Below are 24,868 nucleotides of genomic sequence, written 5' to 3'. Positions count from 1 at the left end.
GGGGGGGGGGGGGGGGAATGCAAGTAATCAGCTTTGCCGGAGGAAAGCAGCTTTAGATGCCTTGTGATGCCTGGTATTAGGCTGATAATATCTGGCACCTGAAACAGATCGAGTGTAACACCAATTAATCTTAAAGCCAAGATGATCAAATGTTCAACTCTGTAGAGAGACTGAATGAGTCCTCCTTGTTTGGGGGGATTTAAGATCAAAAACCTCTACTGTACGGAATCCTTCCATCTTTGCCTGCTTGCACATGCATGCATGCTCAATTCATGATTTGAACAGGTGAAATAAAAAAAAAAGTCTAGGAAAGCTGAGGTAAATATAGACATACAAATGTGGTCGAAAAACTACAGAAATTACAGATACACCTAATGTGACAGTGCCGAGTGAAACAAGACTCAGGCGAGGAACAAGCCTTTTCACTTTAAAGCTGTGCACTTTAGCAATCACAAAGCCTGGGTACCCGTTGCAAGCGAAAGGATTTGGGCGTTTAATGCATTCCTGCCCTTTATTCACGGCACAGACGACTTTATCCAAGACGACACTCCACTTCAACAGTTTAGGGGTTTGGCAGGCCAAGCATATGAAAGACGGAGGTTTCTTTTAAAGCAGAGAGCAGAAGTATAGTGTGCACTGGTGGGGGTGACTGAGCCATGAAAACGTATGCATTTCTGGGTCTTATCGTCAACACACAGCTGCCTCGCTCTCCCCCTCCCTCTTTGCGAAGGATGGGGAAGAAAAAAAAAAGTTTCCTCATGCTTCTGTCTTATTTTTACTTCCTAATCTTTGATTTAACAGTAGGCCTAGACTGCACAATCCTTTGATGTTCAAGCACAAACTATTCCTGTGTTGTTAATGAGTACGCTGTACTATCAGCATAGTTAGCATATGTATTTCAGTTCTTACAAGGATTATACCGAGTTTGAGTTTGAAATATCCTGTCCTTAGAGTTTGCATTAGGGAACATTTGCATTGGTGAACTTTAATATAAAAACACCCTTTAGCATGGGGGTCAATACTTAACTTGACATTGGTTCCAATTTACCAGATTCTAAATGTAATATATTGGATAGCATAAGTGTGAAAGTGCACATTGATATATACAAAATGTGTAGTACAGGACGATCTGTTCAGTATGCAACTTATTTTGGTTTTCCAGACACCAGACCCAAAAGAACTGTGGGGGAAGGAAAATTATGGACAACAATGGACAGGCAGGAGCAGATCAGATGCGAACCGCGGATCAACATTTCAACCCCATTTAGGCAATATTATGTTTCCGGAAATGGCGACATCAAACACACCAACTAATTTGCGTCAGCATTACCCAAGTGTGTCTATTACTTGTAGTAGTCTAAAATACACAGGGGTGCAAGTCGTTCTCCCCATGGTGTCCAAACAGCCTCTTTCCACAGATTCAGAGAGAGAAAAGGCAATAACGAACAGCACAGGAGTTTATTGCTGTGGATATGGGACTATACTCATAAAACACAAAAGTGCTTGAGCTACTAACAATAATGTGCATTCACATCCGGATATTTTCGTAATCAAGCTGCAAATACATAGTGTCTTTTGTTTTCATTAGATTACTTATTGGGTAATGTCCAAAGTCCTAAGTCTTCTCAGCAGAAAGTGCACAAGAACAAAGAGTACGGATATAAACCCCAACTATCTTTGGAAGATATACACTTGATTTTACTAACCCAAACTGCTGAAGCATCACATTAGCTTTGGCTGAACGTTTGGCATACAACGGCATTTTGGCACAGAACAAGATCACCAATCTCTTACATAAGAGTGGCACAAATAGGGGATCACCTCACAGCCAGAGTGGACAGGATAAATATGCACTTGCAGCGACCAAAAACTTTTTCAATGTATAAATGGTATGTCAGCTTTGTGAGACAGACTAGGAAAATCCTATTTGTTTGCGCAATTTAAACTGTGTTAATGTTCTCATAATGTATTTCAACCATCAAAATAAAAACTGTACGAAAAAAAAAAAATACATCTCCACTTTGCTTTACAGTGACTCATCCACATGGTTTCCGAACCCTGACATGATGTGGATATCAGCCCTGGCCCCACAGGCTGAGTGGTTTAAATGGCTCTAGACAGAAATGACGGTGCGGTTTGCTGGCAGCCAGAGGGAGAGATTTATGTTGTGCGTCAGGGATTCTCCTAAGGCAGGCTGGGAAAAAAGCTCCAGCATCAGGTCTTTAAGGAGATATGCCACTAAATAAACAACTGGCGTAACAAGGTTTCTGGATCCTCTCCTCCCTGTGCCAGGTATAATAATAAAAAAAATTTAAATTACAGAATAACACTCCCATACACATACACACATCTCACGGGTAAACACCATTGCCAAGACACAGAGGAACTATGCTTTCATCCAAATTGGAAAAGGACGGTTGATAAAGTGTCTGCACACACTTAAACACAATCTCTTTTAGAGGCATACACTTTGGTGCATAAATTGTAGAAAGTATATACATGCTGTGTTAGCAAATGTACACATGCACATTTATATCCCAGCCAACTACCTCCCGAAAGCAGCACGTTCTGCTCTCTGATCATCAATAATGAGGCGAAGAAGCTTCATGCGTGTGCCCTGACATAAACCTAAATCCATATAAGACATATAAAAACAAACAGCCAACTAAACATTGAAACACCCACACACGCTAATGAGCTCTTGTGTGTTCGTAGGCATAGCTCTCCTGAGAGTGTACCCACAGGAGAAACACTCCACACGGAAGGAGGGAAACTGCCTCTGCTAAACAAATACAGCAGGAAACAGTGCTACATCTCTGCTCTACCTTGCTGTACTAGCCACTGCCACGTATTTGGTCTACTGTCAAAGAGGAAAAAATGTATTACACATCAACCCAGCACTCCCCCTCGACTCTTACTTCTTATCATGAAGAAAGTACCAAAAAGTTGAAGTTTGTACAGGGGGGGAAAGACAGACAGACAGAAATCATGTTTTTATACAGAAATAGAAGAAAGAAAAAAAGTTTAATGTAGTGGAAATGATGTATTGAAGAGCAAGACATGCGACTTGTTGAATTCAAGTTTGGTTCAAACTTGGTTTCTCTCAGACAAAAAAACAAAAGCAAATGTCATTAGCCTATCAAATCAAACAATGACTTTAACACATCCTTACATTCCTAATTACGTCAGACACATTGAGAAGTTGGACACGCCGGTTACCACCTCCTCTATTCTGGCTGAACCCCTGAGAATATGGATGCTAAAATCAGAATGTGTAGGTGTGGTGATGGCCAAGAACAGCAATCAGCAAAGCCATTAATCATAACCAGTAGCAAATGCGGGAGGGGGCTGTCACTGTGACTGCATGCAGGAAGGGGAAGAAGTGCCAAGCTGAATGTGGCTTTCTGTGGCTGCAGCGATGATGACTGTGTGCTATAGGAACGTGTCATAGCACGTTAGTTTGGTGATTAAACAAAGCAGACAGACAGTGCAGACAAGGAGAGAGGGACCAAAGGAACGGCAGAAATGAGGGGAGGCAAGAATGAAGCAGAAATAGCGATAAAGTGGGACAAAAGGGACTGAATACACCGGGAAGAGCATACATTTTCCATTTCAGAAAAAAAACACCCTATTAGCCTGTATTAGAAATTAACGTAGAAAAAATTGGCCTGTTTTACATTCGTTCTTCTAAAAAATTTGACTAGAGTGACTACTGTCACTTGACAACTCCAGCACCAGCAGTGACAAATGAACAGGTGCAGTGATCGTCCTGGAAAATGTGGCTCAAAAGTAGGCCAAGTTAACTAAGGCTTGAGATGGCGTTGTGATGCCAATTTTGAGATCATGATAATCAGTGAGGCAAAGTCATAAATCAACTGTCAAGTGGCCAAGACATATAGTGTTACAGAATGTCCCCAGATGGCGAGGCCACAAAGACTTTAAAAAAAGTCTTTAAAATGCTAGTAGTCAGAGAAAATCTTCCAAGAGAACGTGTCTGAAAAATCAAATGACAGAATGGTGATTACTGAAGCTGTAACTTAAAAGTTGCCAAAACGCTTCGTCCACTGGTTGATGTCAGCTGTCTTTAGACTGGTAAAATGGAAGCTGAAAGACAGGCAGGCCATATTTTGCTATGCGTTTTATTTTAATACCATTTAAAATGTGACCAATCAATTTGTTGATTTTATTTTTATTTCGAAACACTTAACATCTTTAAAATGAGAGACAAGAATATTAGGTTTGCAAAAAGGCAGGCTTCTCTCTGCTGAACTCTTTGACTCTTTAATCACCATCACTCAGGCCCATATGGTGTTCCCTTTTTTGTCAAAAGTAACCCAGTGGGCACAGAAACAAAGCCAGGTAAAATTGCTGACATAAGAACCATTATTATTTATTGGGATATTCCAAATGAAATGTTGCTGTATTGACTCCATACCAGTTATGCACTCAGTTAACACTCAACTGGGAAGCCAAATCCAAAATTTAGTATAAAAAAAAATAAAAGTAACATCTCTTTCTCAGACATATTTTACAATATAGTGTTCTTAGTCACACTTGACTCTAGAGGATAAATCCTACATGGTTCCAAGAAAAATAGTATCAAAAACCCATCTTATCCTCCTCACTCACATCACCATGCTATCCCACCCCAAGCTTAACAGTGAAATGAGACCATATCTGCTGAGATATTAAGACCTCAGACTAAAATTAGAACAAGGAATCATCACATTTGATGATGTGGAACTGCTTTATGGGGTTGTGTACTGGTGGGGGGCCATGCTGGCAGCCTAATGAGCCATCGGAGTGCCAGTTTTGTGCGCTCAGTGGGGTCTACCAAAGAGTGAGGTGAAACTGGCAGGGAGGGCTGCCTCGATACTGAACTATAATGGCTTACTCTTAATGGTTGCCACAAGGGGCCAACGTTCATTACTCTCTGCGTGGGGAGACTTTCAACAGGATCCTGGGGTGAAAAGTGCGAGTGCATGCACACTCACACACACTTAAACATGAGGACGGCACCCCAAGGGGAGTGATCAAGATGGAAAGCAACAGAAACGTGTTTCTTTCCTTCACACCCTCACAGATACAATTTTCTCATAGGAAGCACCAGGGAGTGTCAGTGTGGTAGTTAACACAATGCGGAAAAGCTCCTCCTCATAGTAGTTTCATAATATTGCTAATTATTCAGCGATTGCGAAAATATTCTAAATCCAGCCCAGCAGAAGCTAGAGTGCCGCACTAATACTTCCTCTCTCCTCTGTTCACCTTTTAAAGTAGCCCAATACCCTAGCTCAGCTGAAACAGCCAACCTAATGCACACAAATGCAGACTCAGGCTCCTTCTAAAATACCAAGCAAAGATAGGCTATTTTACTGATGCTTTTGCCATCTGAACGGGGAGCGATATGTAGTGTTAAATTGGAAGCCACAGCAATAGTCATTTAACAGGCTGGCTTTAAGAGTGAAGCCTCATGAGCTGAAAATAGTTTCACAAATTTGAGAGGATATACTTGGTTGGGGGGAAAAGAAGTAGCCTGCCTACAGAACGCTACTATACAAGGAGAAGGCCAACCTTTTATTTCCATGAGATATAACCTGCATCTGTGTGGCTCAATGCATACTAAAAGGGATGGTTGGTTATTACAGGAATAGTCAGAACTGGTGGATTAATTAATATGAACACAAATATACACTCAAAGCATGAACAAAGCATGCACTACACAAACAGCCAAACGGATAGTTGGTTCTTCTGCATCTCGTGGGAACACAGACTTTACCTGCCAGTGAAACCAGACAAACAAAAGCGAGACCTAAGCCGTGTTGCACAGTGCTACTCAAGAATCCCTCTCTCGCTCTCTGCTTGAACCCATTTAACTCTACTTTCAGTGTTTCGGTGGATGTACACACGCTACTTGGGTATCTAGAAACACAACTGTTTTATCCACTGAGGCCTCAGGCATACTTTTACAAACATGCATCCAGACTTGCACAGATGTGTGTGCACGCGCGCACACACGCACCCCCACCCATCCACAACAATGCAGGGGATGCTGTGTAAAATGAAGCGCAGGGGATGCTGTGTAAAATGAAGCACAGGATGCATGCTGTGAGCTTTACAAGATGTGAGAATACAAGATAAGAGTTGGGAAGAATAACAGGATGAAGAGCCAGGATGCATGCTGACGGGCTATGTGTCTGTGGATTACAAGAGCAGTCCATGGTCCCATTTTGTGTTGACTCTTGTCCTGGAAACATTTCCTCTGGCATGTGAAAAAGGGGGTATCCCTTTCCTTCGCCCACTACCTGGAGAGGCCCGAGAAGATGGACATTTCCGCGGCCGAAGAGTTGGGCAGAATAACTCTGCTTGAATTGTAAACAACCGATCAGAGGGTCTGAAATTGCTGAGCACTTTTAATCTATTAAAGACATCTTAACTGCGTCTACCCCTACACACAGCTGTCTCCTGCGTCATGCAACAATGGCAGGAAAGGTCCAGCTGTCAGGAGAGGAAACAACAGAGGAAAAGGGAGGGAGGAAAAGCGTCGACTGTCAATGTGACTGGGGAAGATAACATGCGCTGTGCTTCCTGTCCCCACCTCTGTAACTAAGGAGACCACAGTGCTCACAACCAATGGGGAAGATGGGAAGGAGGGAATATAATTTGTCATATCCCCCCCACTGTTCAGTTTGGAAAATAAATTCTCAGGTCTCTCTATGTGATCTAACTTCTATCTCTGATCCAAAGGGATAAATTTACCCATGCTTCAAAATGCTTCCAAAAATATGAATCCACAGGAAAGTACCACGCTTTCAGTGGGATTATAAAGTATACTGACAGAAAATCAAATGGTTAATGTAAAAGGAATAAAAATGGGGGATGGAAACATTCAGGCAGTCATTTCCATCACAGTTAAACACTGCCAAAAGGAAACACGGCAAAAGGATGAGACAAGGGCAACGTTTTAACATTAAACCGTGAGTAAATCCTTACATCAACTGTGATTTTGATTTTGTGAGGAACAGATGTGAGCAGCAGGAGCCTGCCAGTAGTGCAGTATTGAGAATGTCAACAAACAGACTGGAAAAAAGAAAATCTCTGTTTAATGTGTGTTTGGTAGGTGGGGGAGTGACAGAATGAGGAACAACCACATTCCTTTCCCCTCGCTCATAATCAGGGAATGAGGTCACTTGATAACAAGAAATGCATTGATGCCGCAAAAACGGAGACAGAAGCAAACAGAGTGACAACTGCCTTCAAGTATCCTTCGTTAGAAATTAATCTTCAATCCTCTTTTGTGACAGACATCCACAGTCTCATCGTCTGTCTGAGCAAAACTCAGACTGAACACCAACTTGTAGCAAGAGGGTTTTTCCTGGATCAAAATCAGACAAAGGTGGTACTGAAACACCATGTCACCTATTGAAACTTGATAAGATAACAAAACAAAAAAAAACAGGGACAATAAAGACATGCAAGGCCCCATCTAGCTAGTTGACACACTATCACTGAAAAAGAGTGACATGGTGTTAAAACATGCTTCAATTTAAATGTATAAAATAAACATTACACCACAAATACAGTTATAATCTGATGCAAGCGAATAAAACAGTCGTGCAATAACTCAATCTTATCATGTTCATGTTGATTCAACTCTATGCTTGCTTCATATGCTGCGTTTGTGTTCTTGTTGTATTGGATTTCATTTTAATGAAAAAAAAACAAAACACAACAAAGCATTAATGGAGAGAGCTCAATGTCATCTTTCCTTTACGACACACAGTGACTCGCTCGTTGCCAGCTAATTAGGTACCCCTGGCTACAACTAATGCAGTCTACTAAGAATAACATAAATGAGATGGACAACATATTTGAAAAGGTGCTTGGTATAATGCAAAACAATTCAACAGCTCCACAAACTAAAGCATTTGAGGTGGCCATGATGCTGAATGAACAGTTTCAATAAAGACTGGTACATTCAACACTGGGTACAAGAACCACTGACACTGTCAACAGCTGATCAGTAACACTGGTACTTTGACTTTTCCCTTCGTTCTTGCTTCCTTCCTTGGAGGGGTTTGTCCTGTATCCCAAAATTTCTTAGCAATTAAAAAATTAAGTTTAAGTTTTAGTCACCAGGGCAAGGGAGTTTAAGTGCTTCACACAAAGCATAAGCTGCAAACTCACAAAGCAATATAACAGAAAGCCAAGCAGTAAGGCCAAACAAAAGCAAGACAAAATGTTGAAGACAAAAGACGCTGTGCTAGCTACGTTCACCTCTCATTACCTTGAAGTGATTTTACAGTAGCAATTACAGGTGACCACAGAATTTAATAATGCTTAAATTCTCTATGCAGAAAAACCCTTGGAAAGACGTGAGTGTTGAACACAGGAAGACAGACAGGTTACATCACAAAGTGTATGCATGTGCGTCCGCTGTTTCATCTCCAGGCACAGGGCCTGCTGAGGCTTGTAGCTATCATCTTAAGTTCAACTCCAACAGCCACTCATTCGGTGTCCCTGGGTGTGACAACACAGAGACTCACATCACAGCTGATGTTGTGTCTTTGTGCAGGCTCTTCATTGTCTTCACAGCCTGACATACCATTTATCCAGGATCTGAATCTTACCACTTCAAACACCTACTCTTGTGAAATACAAATTAGACATACAAGAAAAGTGTTAAATATTTGGATGGATATCCATGGTCCTCTGCCAGAACATAAAATTGTTCTGGGCCAAGTATCCAAGGATGGATTGTACACACATGTTGGTAAGTCAAACTGGTGCATACTCCTTCTCAATGAACAACAAACAGGCCTGGCGCTTTTTAGAGACACTGAAAAATTCTCTTGGTGTCTGATGCACTTCCGTATAAACATTGCTTGACTCAAAGGACAGACGATGAAAAGAAAAAGAAAGGACTCCCCCTGACCTCCCCCTTCTATCTGCAGATCATCAGAGGAGCTGCTCTTTGGCTGTGTGTATGATGGCTGTGGCTGTGTCCTGAAGATCATCCGGTTGATCTGTTTTGTCTGCAGAGTCGCGCTAAACATACCATTAACATAATTTAAAAACAAAGATGTTGTAGGGGCTCTAACAACTGGGTCAGTGTCAAAAAGGTAAGGGAGGGAGAGTCGCTGACTCAACAGTCAATAACCAAGCTTCCACTATGCTTAAGTCTTTAAACATTGATCCGTCTCAAAGCACTTGCGTGTTAAGGCTTAACAAATTTGCAAGGGCATATGCATGTGCACAATTACAGCCAGCGGGTGCAGGCATGTTGTTCTCTTTCAAACAACGTTGAAGCATGCGAGTGATTGAGTATAGAGCCAAGCGCATACTAGTGTCCTGAGTGCAGAGAGTGAGAGCTGGGCTGATGCAAACCGACAGACCACGTAGCGGGGCCTTTAATGTCACCACTGGTCCTCACATGAAAGAGGCAATGTAGCCCCAAGGCTGGATTTGTGCCACACATACGAGTAGAGAGGGAAGCTGCCAAAGAGAAAACAAATGGAAGGAGGAAGATGAGAGAAGGGAACACAAAGACAGAGGGGGAAAAGAGGGTGACGGGAGCTAGAGAGTCACTCCACTAAAATAAATAAATAAAAAGGCAACGCCAGGAAAAATGAGTCATTTCCTTGTGTGAACAGATACCGATTTTCTCCTTTGGAAAACACCATGACAACGATGGAAAGCAATATAATAAATAGATGAGGGGGACGCGTGTACATGTTTAAGACCGAAAGAAAGAGATAAGAGGCAGAAAGCAAAGCAAACTGTATGTGTGTGCAACTGTGGTACAGACAGAGTAGGATTATAGTCATAGTGAGGAGGGAGGAGTGGAGCAAAAACTGAGGCCTGGTTCATTGAAAGTGTCAGACGCTCAATAAAAATAAGGTTGCAGGAAGAGCTCCCATCACAAACACCCTAAACTCGTGTCAGACAAAAACTCTCCAAGAAAGCAGAGTAGGGGAGAGGAGAGGAAGGGTGGGACAAAGAAGGGGAGAGAAGGATTAGAGGGGACAGAGACAGACAAGTCCATCCCCAGGCAGACTATTCTTCACCTTAAGGGTGTCATCAACAGCTGGCACCTTGCTCATGCTCACACCTGTCTCACCTGCTGTGTCTAGATGCCGTCCAACCCCAGCTGCTCTTAACCTTCCCTAGAGGACCACAAACGTTTAAAATAAATGGTGTAATTTGCCCACATGATGCAGGTGACCACAAACATATATCCAATCCAAAATTCTATTTTTTTATAGCAATGAGAGGCAAATCTCTCCAACTGTGAAATCACCGTGTCACTCCAAGTCAGTGAGCTTGTCATGGCACGTCCTGCAAGAAAATATATACACCAGGCAGTCAGGAGCAGCTGCAATCTTATCCAAGACGACAATAAAGAAACACCTTGGAAGCATTTTATGAGCAACATTCCTCAGCCAAGATGGTGGAAGTTAAGGCTAAAGTGTACTGGATCAGCATCTACAAGCAGAGAGAAACAGACTAACCGTGCAAGCTGGTTGTTGCATCACCAAACTATAAGCAACTTTTTCTTAAACCTCAATTATGAGTTGTGTGACTTGTCTTGAAGTTAGTGGCAATGTCACTTTTCCTCTGTGTCCATTTCCTACTTGTTAGCTTTGTAGCCAAGAGTAAGGTAGCTACTGTACATTAGTAATTTATTGGACCAGGAGTTCTCGGGTCTGAGGTGAATCTTGAATTCAAGTCCCAGTAGTTAGGATCATTGGGTTTGGGGGATGAAATGCTAATGTAATGTGTGGTAAGGGATGTTTTTGAGTGGATCTCCTGAATGAGGTTGGTATAAAGCTGCCTCAATACTAAAGATACCATTTCTTGCCACACCGCCTGACTTCGTTGCTAGACCAAGTTAGAAAACGGCAACAACAACAACAATTAAGTCGCAAAAGTAGCAAAACTACAAGGGTAGAAATTATTTTCTAGGTAAGCAACCTAAGATTTCACACATTTCTTGATTGCAGTACCACCACAACATATGTGCATTTATCATGTACTCAATATCACAATGTTCACATTGTTTCACTTGCTGTGCACCAATAGGGTAACAATTTTAAGGAAATGGTCTGGAATTGGCTTTGCTTGCTGGAGCGCAAATTATTAAGGGATATGGATACTGATCCACACACACTATACCCAAAGTAATCATGTTCACGTTCTTCTGTATACTTTGGGATACAAAGCCATGTTTGTGACACAAGACTATACACTGACAATGGCTTTTCTAGACAACAGAAATATAAGACTATAGAACCTTTCTTCAACATGCTCCAAGTTGTCTCCACCATCCAACTGTGAGAGCAACCATATAAATGAGAGGGCTCTTGGGCTGCATGAACCACATGTCTAAGCAGCTTCAATAACAGTAAATTTAGCATTGCACACTCATCTATAGTATAAACCAAGTGATAAAGCAATAAGTATAAATGCACTGCAAGTGTATTCGGCTTGTTATACAGACAGCACTCACGTGTATGTGAACTGGTAGGAATGACCCGGTGTATGAGTCTGGCCCATTAAAACTCAAAAAGCCATTGTGGATCATTAGCTGAGGGGAAGGGAAGGAGAGACAGAGAGGTGGAGTGTGAAGCTGAGGGAGGGGTTAGTGACCTTCCTCATAACCAACCAAATGACCTCATTTACAGCACATAGGAATCCTCTGTCTCCCCCGCTGTTCTTTATCACATTCACCATCCTCCCCTCGCTCTCGGCAGCCTTGCTCGCCTTTTTCCTTTCAGTGAAAACAATCAATCAACTGAGCAGGGACGAACCTCACGCTCACTAACCCTTTCATATACACAGCACATTTTTCCCCCTGCCAGCTATCTGTGGGTTTTTATGACAGTCTCCCCTATGTTACACACGGTGCCAAAGAGGCTCTTTGTTTCACCAATTAAAGCCTAATCATACAAAACCACCCATTATTTTCGGCTCCATAATCTCCTCCCAACTGCTGAACTGATAAGGACAGACAGACTTAAGCCTCATCACAAACAGACAAGCGGTGGCAAACACTAACCAAACATGACACAAAACTGTTTCACTTGCAGTTGCGCAAATCTGACTTTGTTCTGTGCTGCTGCTTTTTAGTTGGACACATTGCACACATAAATTATACTATGCAGATCATGTTTTACATTACAGCACAAGACTGCAGGGCAGACAGCCACTGTAAAACACAACTGTGCAACACATGTAATTCTAGTTCAGCTAGGCAGTCACTATGTGCGACTGGGTCAGGAAGACAGGAGAATACCCTTGTTCAAGCAATTGAAACATTGCTAAATAAGTAGAGGAGGCAACTGATTAAAAATGTGAATTAAAGTGCCTGCTCTGTGTGACACTGCTTTAAGAAATCTGTGAAAAGTTCCTCCAGCATAATTTCCATCACTAAGAGCGGATAACACATCAACATGTTGGGTGGTATTTTGCTACTTGCAACTCCTCTCTGGTCTGACGACTCAAGCAATAGTATCCAACTGCAAGGCCATACAGGGGGACAAGGGCGACTAGCTGTAGAGTGGGCAAGCACAAGTGGTAGAAACACCATGAACTTGTATAACTGCAGGGTGGAAAAGCTCTTTTACCAACATTTTTAATGTGCCCGCTAACACAGAACTTACTGTCCTCTACAAAAAAGCCTTTGAGCGTGATTGCTTAATACACTTGACATGTGATCAAACCTATTTCACAGTATTCAAAATAGAAGTAAAGCTGTGAGCACCAAAGTTAAATTATGTAAAGACACAATAGCAACAGTGCTTATTTCACATACCAAAAAGTCCATGTCCTCGTCTACAATCAAATGTCAAAATAAATCTATTTATATTCAAAAATACATTTAGTGGGAACAATGCAACATCGAAGTGTTTAACTATTTGACAGCCTGTATGAAGATAAATATATCAGAATATTGTTTGTACAACACTCAGGAGGCATTCTAAAGTTGTAATTTCTAAAGATGCACCAAACTGATATTTGGAGATCTAATAAAGACTAAAATAATATAGCTGGTCGTTATGACTACTGCCTTAACGTCAAACATCTGAAAAAAAATTTACAGTTGTTTGGAACAATGCTGACAATACTTTATTTCAGCACCGATTTGTTTTCCTTAGTGCTGAAAAGCTATCCCAAGGTGGCAATCCAAAACATGCTAGAAAGATTCTCACACAGTGTGTCAATTTCAGTCAAAGCAAGACCAAGGAAATCTACAGGGACAACACTGTCTAAAAACAAGTCTTTACAAGACAGCATCTGCATTCAAGATACAAAGCCACTGCCCTGGGTAAACCACAAACAAAACATGATTGGCAAACTGAAGCGTTACTGTGGGAGAAGCGGCTTCCAAATAATTTCTTTAACGTGAAAACAAGTCAAAATGTTAAGAACAGACCAAACAATATCACAATTTCTCCAGTGAAGACTGGACGTTGGAAAGCTTGTTTACAGGTGTATCAAAGACAATATTACAGTAGAATAGGTTACATGAGTAGATGGACACATGGGAGGTTGATGTCAGAGTGTATTAAAAACTACAGCCAAGTAAAAGTTCAGTTTAAGCGAATAGTGAAGAAGTCATGATTCTCCAAATTCATGATTCCACTTCCGATTTTAAAGGTACATTTTTTTCAGCATCTGCCTGAGGAAATTAAACATGAGCTTACAGATTTATCTGGTTCCTAGGCTATGGCACTGTTAGACTATCAGAGTCTTGATTTGTAAAGATAAACAGATTAGGATCTGACAACTCTCATTTACGTTTTTAAAATTATTCAAAAGTTGAGTACGCAGTGAAATTTGTGACACTCCTACAATATAAGAAATGCCATTCAACAAATGTATGTATTAGCCGCTTTTGAAAAATGGTTAAACTAAACAAAGGCAGTGAAAAGAGCAACAGGAGAACTGAATACTATAACGTGGATTTTTACTAGAGCCCAACCGATATGGGTTTTTGGGGGCCGATGCGGATATTAAAGGAGCCGATTTATGAGCCGATATTTAGATTTTGAGAGTAGACCCCTTTACTGTATCAACTACATTTAGAGCAGGCCTATACTGAAAGCTGGTATGTATGTGGGCTATAAAACCTTTTCCTAAATGATTTATGTTAATAAAATATCACTGTCTCAAAAAGTGAACATGTAAACAATTCATAGTTTTCAGTCACGTGACATTCGCGGTACCTGGAGGGCAAAACAACAGACCAACATAGCAGCTCACACCGCAACTCCCTCTTAGAGACGCCGCAAAAGCAGTTACATTTATTTGGATCACCTCTCAACTTAAGAAAAAGAAAGATATGAACACAAACTGCAAGTGTTGGGCACTTCCGATCCATCCGCTGCCGCATTTCTATCGTTAAAAAGCCGCCGCTCGACTGCGGTAATGTTTACGTTTACCTTGTGGGGAATCCCTCACCTAGCACAGCTCAGGCTTGTCTCTTCCTCGATTTGTGCATCAGAAAGTACAACTACCATCCAGCACTTTGGCAATGCAAAAGTAAAAAACTCATAGTAACAGTGTATGTGACGTCACGAGAAAACTATGAATTGAATCAATAACTATTTGCTGCTGGAAGGTGCAACTTTTTCTTTACCCATAATCTGCCATAATTTCAATGTAGCAGGCAGCTGGCAGATATATTTAGAATAAGTCAGAAACTATAGTTTAGCGGCTCATCAACGTTAGCGCTCCTCCACTGATAAACACGGCATTAGCTATGTGGCTATTTTAGCAACGGGCAGCATTAGCTGCTGTAACATTGCCTGATTTTAGAGAATATTTAGAAGTGATGAACTAGGGACAAAGGTAGACCGTTCGCTAGAACGGATACACTGTTTCATAAATAAATGTACCACCACGTTAGTCAGCATCGTAGCTTTAAAACAAAAGACTGACTCACTGCCCTCTGCCTGCCCCTCTGGCACCGGCAGACTGCGGTCAGCTGATTGTTTTCTTCTGTGGTTTTTGTGGTGAGACAGTGTAGTTAACAGCTGCAGCACGCCCTCTGGTGGGCAAACTATGCAACACCCATGACATGAGTGAAGTATCTGAATCTATGTTTCTTTTTTAATAGCCATATATTTGCTGTTATAAACGGCCGATGCCGATTAAATGCAATTAGCTCATGCCGGCCGATAAATCAGTCGGGCTGTAATTTTGACATGTTACGACTAATAAACGTGTTGAAGAGATTTAGAGAAGCAGCTGAGGGTAGTTATGATTGGAGTTCTCAGCGCTTCATATTCGATGTCAGAGCGCTACAGAGGAATCTCACTACCTCTTGCCACCTCACTTTCGGTGGCCCTTAGGGAAGGTTATGGCAGCCCCGTCTACTCTTGCCAAGCCTCACAGAAACAACACAGGCTGCTGAGGGACAGGTAAATTATTCATCTTTGATTTATGGGCCAGCCTGCAACTAGTGAGAAACCGAGGCAAAGGCTGCAAACCACGGGCAGATTGATCCACCGGGGTGTTTTGGAGGAGGACGGGCCTAGTCAACCTCTTGGACTAGTGGATTCGCATGAGAACGAGGGATAAAGATAAACAGTCCATGAGACGGAGGTCAGTGTTGCAGAAGTAGAAGGTACAGGAGACATTACTGGACTGCTGGACTTTTCACTTAAGTGGAATGGAGCCTGCTAGTGCCAACAGTGAAAAATGATCAAATTACAGACAAATTATGCATTCGACATTTTTAAATATTTAAAGTAAAGTTCCTTCTGCCTCGCTGTGGATGGCATTCACATTAAGCAGAGCTAAAATACACTATGAGAGAGTGTGGGTGGAAAACAAACACCAGGCTGGAGGTTAAGTGCTCTGACTGTGCTCCCTGTAAAATTCCTGAGGTGGCTGCCAACGCTCGGTTGCCATTCCTCCTCTGAAAGGAAAGGGAAAATGCATGCAGAGGGGCAGGCGAGTTAGAGAGGAACAGAGTGAGCATTCAGCTCATTTTTTCACCTCCTTTCTATGATAAAAACAAGGAAACTGTGACAAATGTTACTGGTTTGATTCCTGAAAAAGCTAATTGTTGGGACAAAATATCTGTGACGGTTCTGAGATTTAAAAATGAAGACCGAAAGCGCAAGAGTGAGGCTATGAAGAAGCCTACTATGAATGAGGGAGTGTGAGTGCCATTTAAAGCACTCAAAGAATGCAACAGGGTGGGGCCCATACATGCATACATACACTAACTGAGGAATATTCTGACAAATACTGTGTGTGTTACGTGTCCACACAAAAGTAGGGAGGAAGGACAGTAGGGATGATTCCCCTCCTTCTCCCTGTCAATCTGAAGGGAAAACAGACTCCATAGTCCTTTCCTGTCTCAAAACGGGCGTTACTTCCCGTAGCTGTTTTTACATGAGAATTAAAGAAGAAAAAAATACGGTAAAAGCTGACGTAACTTGGGTCAAGGGCAAAGGGAGGAGCTGTGGTTTCAGAAAAAGGAATAAACAACCAGATATAATGAATAATCCTGTGTGAGGAAGCTGTTGTGACATAATTATTACAACATCCCCGAATTCATCTACCTCTTTAACACCGCTTCTCATCATCTAGCACACATACACACACAAACACACATAATCATGACTTTCGCTCTGACAGAAATGAACACAATGAAATTCCTTCAGTGAAATTCACTGTGCATCTGGCTACCTTATTCACTATTCATTTTAATGTGAGCGCTCCATTTTAAGTCTTGAGGAATAACAGAGATAAACTGCCTCTAGGAACGTGTAGTCTAACAGCCGGCAGTAATAGAAGGGAGGACACTTAAGTTTTGGCGAGCCAGATAGTCAGCCAGGCAGTCAGGGCAGGGCACGGAGACAGGAGGCCAGGCAGAGGCAGCTGTGATAAGGAGGCCCCGGCACTCACGGGATTGAGGCCTGAGATAAGAACCCGGAGCTGTCGTTGGATGACTTTATCATACAGCACCCGCTTGGGGGGGTGGGGGGTGGCATTGCTGGGGGCTGGAGTGGGGCCAGGAGAGCAAGACGGGTCCAGGGTTAGAGTCAGAACAGGGACCGAAGCTCACACAGGCACTGTGGTGGGGATACTGGATAGGAAGGCTGCTAGGCAGAGGCACGTCAGACAACCCCCGCACCTCACCCTGTCAGACTTATGCCACCACATAATTTATAACCGGGGAGGGAGAGTGAGAAGAGAGAGAGTGAGAAAGAGGGACCACATGAGGGCAAGAGAGGCAGACAGAGGAACATAACACAGAGCCTTCTGCTTTCTCGCTGGTGGCGACGACTCAGTAACCAGCTCACAGAATGGCTCTTGGTTAATTAAATTCCAGCTTATGAGTTGCTTTGGGAGAGAACGTGGGGAGAAGAGAAAAGGTTTGGGGATGGGGGATATAACAGCAGCCCTGGCCTAGCACCCCCTGTCCTCACTTCCAGTCACTCTGTCTGTGCTCTCTCATGGCTCTAAGCTGTATCCTACAATGCGCAGTCTTGTTAGCTGCTAAATTGATTGAATGTCAGAGGTTAGTGTAGGTCTAGACCTGTGCTAAGCAACGCCAAGGGTCAACCTACGGTGGGGAAAGTACAGTGATGCAACAGCCACACACAGGCAACAAAAAAAGGGGGTGAACCATATGGACAGACTGACAGGTAGAAAAACACATTCTCCCATTTATCAAAATCTGTACTCTAAACAGCTGTTCCCAAAGGACCAGTTCCCTACACAGGCAACGCCGTGGACAGCAGACAGTTTGTCCTCCGAACGCTGACAGCTCTCCTGGGAAGGTCCTGTTAAATCATAGCACAGAGGAAAAAAAAAAGAGACACAAAACTGTATATGAAAGGGGGGAGGGGGTACTGTAGCCTGGAACAAGCGGTACTATGCACCGTGTGGCTCTGCCACACAGCATGCAATAGAACGGACCATTTAATCTATTATACAAACAAAGCTAAAAAATGAGTCTGTAAGGAATGGTAAGGGGAGCTTGGAATACATTTTTCCAAATTAATCTGACTATGCTGAAATCCCAATGAAAGACTCGCAACACTTCATGACAACAAAAAATAAATAATAATCCTCCCTTTCTCCTACGCTCTGCTACCTTACAACAGCGCCTTCACTACTGAGCTACATCTCTAGATGTTATATGGGCTGTCTCCTCCTGCCAAGAGAAAATATAGCAATTTGAAGCAGCTTGTTGGCTGGCAGATCGTAAAGAGAAATAATAAATAAATAAAAAACTCCATAGCAGGTGTCACCTCGGGGAGATGAACAACTGCAACGCAAGGGGATTTCAAAAAGGGGCCTGTCACTCAGCCAGAGTGACCTTGAGGGACTACACACATATTGGCAACGAAATAGGAACGTCCACTCCACTACAGCAGGGCGGGAGCAGCGGTCATCAAGGGTGGTGTCGGCTTTCTTCCGCCACAGAATAAGCTGTGTAGGCGGGCACAAAACTTTGGGTGGGTGAGGGAGATGTGCAGCTGTCGTGAGGATAATCTCGAGGGATGGACAACTGAGAAAAGACTTTTTTGCTCTTATTGGGTGCACTTAAGTTTGACAAAGGAAGGCATTTCAGCCTTGTGTGCCGTCATTGTAATTTTATCAACAATACACAAAAACTTTCGTCCCTCCGGAGTCAAGACTGCCGATGCATTGTTGACAGATTAGGACGGCCTTTAACTCTCTTTTCATTCATACACAACTCTACACTGACTGGTTATGTTTTTTCCTCTGCTTGTGCTTCAATGGGTTTTTATGTTGCATTTGCTGTCTCCGGGTTGTATTTACAGACAGCCGCTCTCAATGAGACAGAACTGACCAAAATCCTCCTACAGCTGCAACACACACTGACACACACACACACACACACTGCAACTTTTCAGATCAAACGTAAGTTAAAGATTCCCTTCTGGAGTCTATGCTGTCAGACTGGAAGTCGCACACAAGTGTAATGTTTATCGTTAATGCTGGCAAAGACCACGGTCAGAAAACATGCTTCATTTATCATTATAAAACATTTTAACATACAAATATCAACCTCAAACTACCAAACTACCACTACACGTTAAATTTTTTTTTTTATCTCAGCTTCTGAAACTGTAGCTATTTGACTGAACAGGCTATTAAAATAACACACTTAACAATTTTTTTAATACTAGGCCAAAGAGAAGGTTTATTATTTTAACACCGTTATCTTCTCTATTTTTTAGATTGATAAAAAAAATTACACTGACTGGATTGTGCATTTGTGCAAACCAAACAGACCCTAACAGGAACCAGACAGTCAGACAGGCCTCCTCTGCACTGGGGTGGCTTTCATCACACACACGCGCAGTTTTTGGCGGCGGGGTAAAGTTTGGGCTGGTGCTGTGGAAACACTTGTAAACCTCAGACATGTGTGGCTTTAGAGGAGTCAGACTGAGTCGCGAGTCTCCCGGCCCTTATTTTTAAAACACCAGAGAAGGGAATGTTTCGTCCATTTTCTGTTTCTGTTGAACGCTGCATGGAAGAGTCAGACCAGTCCGGCATTACACAACTCCTTTCTTAACCCCTAACAAACCAGTTCGTCCAAAGCCACTAAACAAGCAAGACATTAAAATACATGTTGGAAAAGCTTTTCTTTTAAAGAAAGACAGACAAGCAAATCTATTCAACCTCTTTATTTCAGACATTTGCTTAATAACTTTTACTTTACTTTTCCTCCCAAGCGAAACAAACTATAAATCTGTAAATGTAAATCCCCGCAGGTTAAAATAATTTACAGTATTGCGGTACTTACAGAATACCTATACACATTAAATGTCTTTGAATACACTTACAAGCACGTACAGCTTGTGCCATATTCAGTACATATGTCCTGCAGTTAAGACACAGTATTTGTAATTTAAAACGCAAAGAAAGATGACTATAGGCCTAGTACAAAACGTGACACATTCCCCCACCAGAAAAACTGAAAATACCTCAGCTGTGTTGTAAATGTTGTGTTCCTTCTAAACACATTTAAGAAGTCATTGTGATAGAACTAAGTATTTGTTTTTATAAGAACACATAAGATTTAATTTCAGAAAGTAAAAGTTAATAAGTGGAAAATGATTATAATTAGATTTTTTTTTGTTGGCCACTGACAATAAAAAGCAGTTTCTTGCTTTCAGTGAGTTAGCTCATTCAGTGTACCATGGGCAGTGTTGTAATAAGAGGTGCAGAGACTGTGTGCACGTTCCCTTTTCTTTACTGTTCAGTAAGGCTGCTGGGGTATGTGACTATGTGGGCCGGGAAATGGCAAAGGGGCACAGGGATGAAAAAGAAAATAAGTCTGCTTCCTGACTCTCCCCTCAATGAAAACATCAACACACTGATCATTCCTAATTGAGTCCGAAAAAGTGGCCCTTCGAGAATTTAAAAAAGACTCAACAATTGCCTCCTTTGTAAGGCATTTATATGGTGTGGAGAGTAATCAAACTCGGTACTTGGAAAGGAACATGGCTTAATTGCTTACATTTCTGCAGGCCTCAACCTGAAACAATTTCCAATTTCTCCAGATGACCATCAAAATAACATTCAAGTGTAAACTACAATCGAGTAGAGGTATTTTAGGCCGTGTTAAATACATTTTTGCATTGTTGTAGCTTTCTTGTGGGGTGGGGAGGAAATAGTCCACGTCTGAAGTGTCTTGTTTATTCACTCACCAAGGAAGCAAGAAAATCTTTGCAGACCGGTTTAGCAACTACATAGCCTACTTACCCCAGCCATGCAACCGAAACTATGACATACGCACTGCTATTTACGTCCAATATTGCATGCGAAATAATAACTCACATATCCCGTGAAGTGTCGTGGTGTCCAGTCCAACACCAGACACGGCATGGGGACAGTCTGCTAGGGGGCTGTGGCGCTCTCTAGTGTCCCCAGCTCAGTTACATAAAGCATAGGTCCAACCTTACGCTTTGACCAGCTTATGTTATTGATACTATCAACATAAACGGCGAATAAGCCTGGTTTATCGGCGCCGCTGCTTGTGCCAAAATCAGCTGCCACGCGTAGAAAATACATATAGACAGACAAACCCCGTCTGGACGGCGCCGCCGACAAAAGGCGACGCAGTTTTTGGAAGGGCACGCTTGACTAGGGAAAAACACGACGGCTGCTGCAGCAAGGGAAGGAAACACAGCCGACAGAAGCATACCCCTCATTTGAGGACAAATAATGTAGTAGCAGGGTGAAGGGAAACAAACAAAATGGTGCTCCTTTTAATGAAAAAGTTAGACGGCTGAAATAATCTTCGTGCACTCCCCCTCCCAGCTGCAACTCACTGGCCATTGTTTGGGCAACAAGCAGACACATTCCTTCGTGCTTTTAAGGTCGGCCGCTGGGCAACAACTGAGGCACAAATAAGGAAAGCGACAGTCAACTTTTCTAACACTTCTACACATTTGTCTGAAACGTCTTTACCGACTGGTGAAATCTTTATTTTTCAAAACGTAAGTTAGCTGAGTTGACGTTTTATGGTTCCTGAAGAGTTCAACGGAACGCAGACACCCAGGCTCGCTAGCTTAAAATGTGGCTAACCCAAGCTAATTTGCCGTGGAACATGTGGAACCAGGGCCCGTCTAAATTAAGTGAGATTCGCATTTGATAAGCCTTTAAGTGTGCTTCAAAACTTCCCTGTGAGCGAATTTAGTCAACACACACGCACTGAAAGACTTTCTAAGTGAGCGAGAGAAAGTTTTCGTCTTGTCACCACAAAGTCAGGAGTGCAGCAACAAACTCCTGGAAGCCTAACGTTAGCAACGCAACTCTCAAAATCTCGCTGGAGTGGAACAGTTAAACAAGCTCGGCCGGATTTCTTGTTTTGGATGTGTGGTACTGGACGTTGTAAGTGTTTGAAAGGCTTGCCACGGTCATCAATATCTGTATATCCGATGCTAGAATATTACGCAGTAGGGACGCCCAGCGAAGCCGTGCCGACAACCGGACTGCGCCGTGGTCACGCTTTCTCCCCCTCCACGGCGGCTCCCCGGTCGCTCCAGACCGCCACTTACCTTCATCGAGAAGCCTCTCCAGGTGCGTGAAGATGCCGCAGAGATTTGGCAAACTGGTCATGAGCTTCTTCTCGTTTAATAATTGCATCAAATAGTCGGGACTCGGCCTCGGTCGCTCCTTCACTTCGACCTCTCCGACCATCATCTTTGCGGCGAGAACGGAGAACAAACCACCGCGAAAACACAGAATCCTCTTTTAGGAAAAAGAGAAGAAGAAAAAAAACGAAAAAGAAAAAAAAAACTTGCGGATCCAATCCCTCGCTTCCCTCCTCCTTGTGATGAGAAGACTATGTAAACCCCCTCTGAAAATTCAGGTTTGGTTTGTTCTTGTTGTTTGAGTCGAGAGGGGGCAAAAAAATAAACCGTTATCTTCCTTCCAGAGACTCGTGCGCCGTACTCTCCTCTACGCCGTGTGCGCTCGGGGACGTTCGATTCCACCACTGTAGGCGCGAGAGACTGTTCCGCCGGAAAGGCTCCGTCCTCCTCAACGACTATTGGCCAGTGGGGCTTTCAGGGGACTAATGTGACAACCAATGACAGCTCACACCCGAGCCAGGAGGGCGGGGCAGAGTGGTTCTGGGAATGATAGACAGAAAATCAGGGCAATGGAATGCACATAATGCCTCTGAAGTGTTGTCAACACAATATCACACATTTACTTCTTTCTCTTCCTCACTAATAGCAACATTATAGCAGTTAAACATTTTCAGACTCCAACAGTTTTTTGGTTTCTTAACAGTATGGAACTGTAGTCATTGGCCTCATAACTTTTAACATCAAAGGGGGGTGGAAAGTGGAGTCAACTGAGGTTTAATTTTCTGTCTTTGTTTTAGACAGCAAGGTAAATCATTTACAAATCATGAGTTTGTTATATTTATTTCTTTTTGACTTAAAAACACACAGGCCCCTCTCACTTTGTAGATCACTTCTTTTATTTATTTATTTTGTTATATATTTGTCAGAAAATATCTGCTCCTCTAATAAATTACATTTTCTTTTGCCAATCCGGTTTATGTTGCCCCTAGGCATCTAGGTTGTAACAAAGTATAGTATTCTAAAAGAGTTAAACACTGCTGTTTAGGATTACAAATCACACAGTAACACTATTTAGAAAGTGCCAGGGTTGTGGAGTCCTCTACGTTACACAAGATCATCAGCACGTTCCTTCATCTTGCCAATCCAGGGTGAAAACCACATTCCAGTGACTACCTGAAAGCACAGGAGCTCTATTTGTCACTTAATTATCAAATATAATTATTTGGTTTCACATTGATGTGTATGGGTCTACTAATCAGGTATGGACTAGTGATCTTCCACTTCATACACAGTGTTTGTGTATGACAGAGGTTGTGTACTTGCCAAGACCAGCCTATGAATTAGGCGGACTTCATGTATCTTTAGGGTGCTGAAATAATGTAAAAATTATTAACCTGTGCAGTCCATATCCTACAAGATGCCTTTTGTTACTCAAGACTTGTTCATCTTGTTATCTGTCTTGGGACCGATTGATCAATCTTATAGTAATCAATAGAGCCTTTTCATTGTCCTGTCCTTGGGAGGACCTTTCTTCATATCCCCCGAAGATTAACATTCCTGATCAATGGAACACACACAAACCAGCGACCTCCGGTTTCTCACATCCTGCTTGGTGTGAAAATAAACCACAACCAGTCTGTTTTGATTTTAACAGCTGTTGGCTGAGAGGGGAGACCTGATCGCGGCTCTCATTTAATTTGTCCGCTTACTGCTCACTCACTCATGTCTTTGTAAAAGTAGGCCCTACGCTGAGTGCGCTAATGCTCAAACAGCTGCATTATGACCTTCTGGCTGCAGTTTGTTGACACTGTGTTGGTAGAGAGACTCTTAATATTGGTGCAGCACGTCCAATAAATTGATCAAACAACTGACGAGATCTGTTGATGTGTTTGGACAAGTTTAATTAGACTGAAATCATGTCTCTGTATCATTAACTCAAGAGACGTGTGCCACACACTTACAACATATATACAAACTTGCTTTCACACACAGAAAAATATTACACACACATATCCCCACAAAAATATTTTAAATCAGTCCTCCAGTTCTAGAAAACAGCATTTGGGAGTGCAGCAGGCGACAGGAGCCTCTACATCAAAGCAGGAAGACAGATACAGTTGCCTTAACAACCAGTGCAACATATCTACTGGATCCTGCTTCTCTGCCCGTCAGCCAGCGTCTACACATAGCTACAGTATGTAATTGCTATAATTATTGTTGAACTTCAGTGGAGTCTCAGACAAAACAAGCCTGGTGCAGCTGAGACACAATCTTCAAAAATGAAGTTGTTAATCTTGAAAGATTTCACATAGGCTCCTACGGGTCTGATGAGTCTGATTATATAATTCACTGGAGCTACATTACTGGGAAAGGTTGCAGAAACACTGGTATCAAGGCAAGGACACAGTTTATTACTTATTGTCCACATCTATGTTGGGATTAATTCACCTGTTTAACATGTTTAAGATGCGACCCTTCATTTAAGCTTGAGCAGAAATTATTATTTCTGAAACTTTTATTTCAGTTTGGACGTTTGTTTATAACTGTACATCAAAATTAAAATGATGTTCCTTGGTTGGATTTAACAGCTTAATACCTGAATTGCCCTGCTAGCATATCCATTGTCCTCCAGAGGGTCTGGAACTTAACATTGTCATCATTTCAACCACTGACCACAGGAAAACACAAACAGTAAGGTTTTTGCATAATAGCTTGTCATTTGCACCTCCACCAATTAGACAGGGCATGTTACATTAGTCATCCAAATGGTCTGC

The 24,868-nt window shown here is 42.3% G+C and overlaps 1 protein-coding gene across 10 annotated transcripts in view; it reads right to left on the bottom strand.

The window, feature by feature from the left end:
* The window catches only part of qkia (QKI, KH domain containing, RNA binding a), an 80,532-nt gene extending 58,029 nt beyond the window's left edge, over positions 1-22,503 (bottom strand). For 7 of the 10 annotated variants that reach the window (XR_006827197.1, XM_046063151.1, XM_046063157.1 and 4 more), the window contains exon 1: positions 22,059-22,502. Coding sequence is in view for 9 of the 10 variants with exons in the window: in XM_046063151.1 (XP_045919107.1) it covers positions 22,059-22,203 (145 nt within the window). In the remaining variant the exon portion in view is untranslated. Of the gene's footprint in view, positions 1-22,058 lie in introns of all 10 variants that reach the window. The other 3 variants (XM_046063156.1, XM_046063154.1, XM_046063150.1) reach the window with 1 other exon arrangement.
* Positions 22,504-24,868: the final 2,365 nt, after the last annotated feature.

This window comes from Micropterus dolomieu, linkage group LG11 (assembly GCF_021292245.1).
Source record: "Micropterus dolomieu isolate WLL.071019.BEF.003 ecotype Adirondacks linkage group LG11, ASM2129224v1, whole genome shotgun sequence".
Lineage (NCBI taxonomy): Eukaryota > Metazoa > Chordata > Actinopteri > Centrarchiformes > Centrarchidae > Micropterus > Micropterus dolomieu.
This window is presented reverse-complemented; position numbering and strand designations above follow the sequence as displayed.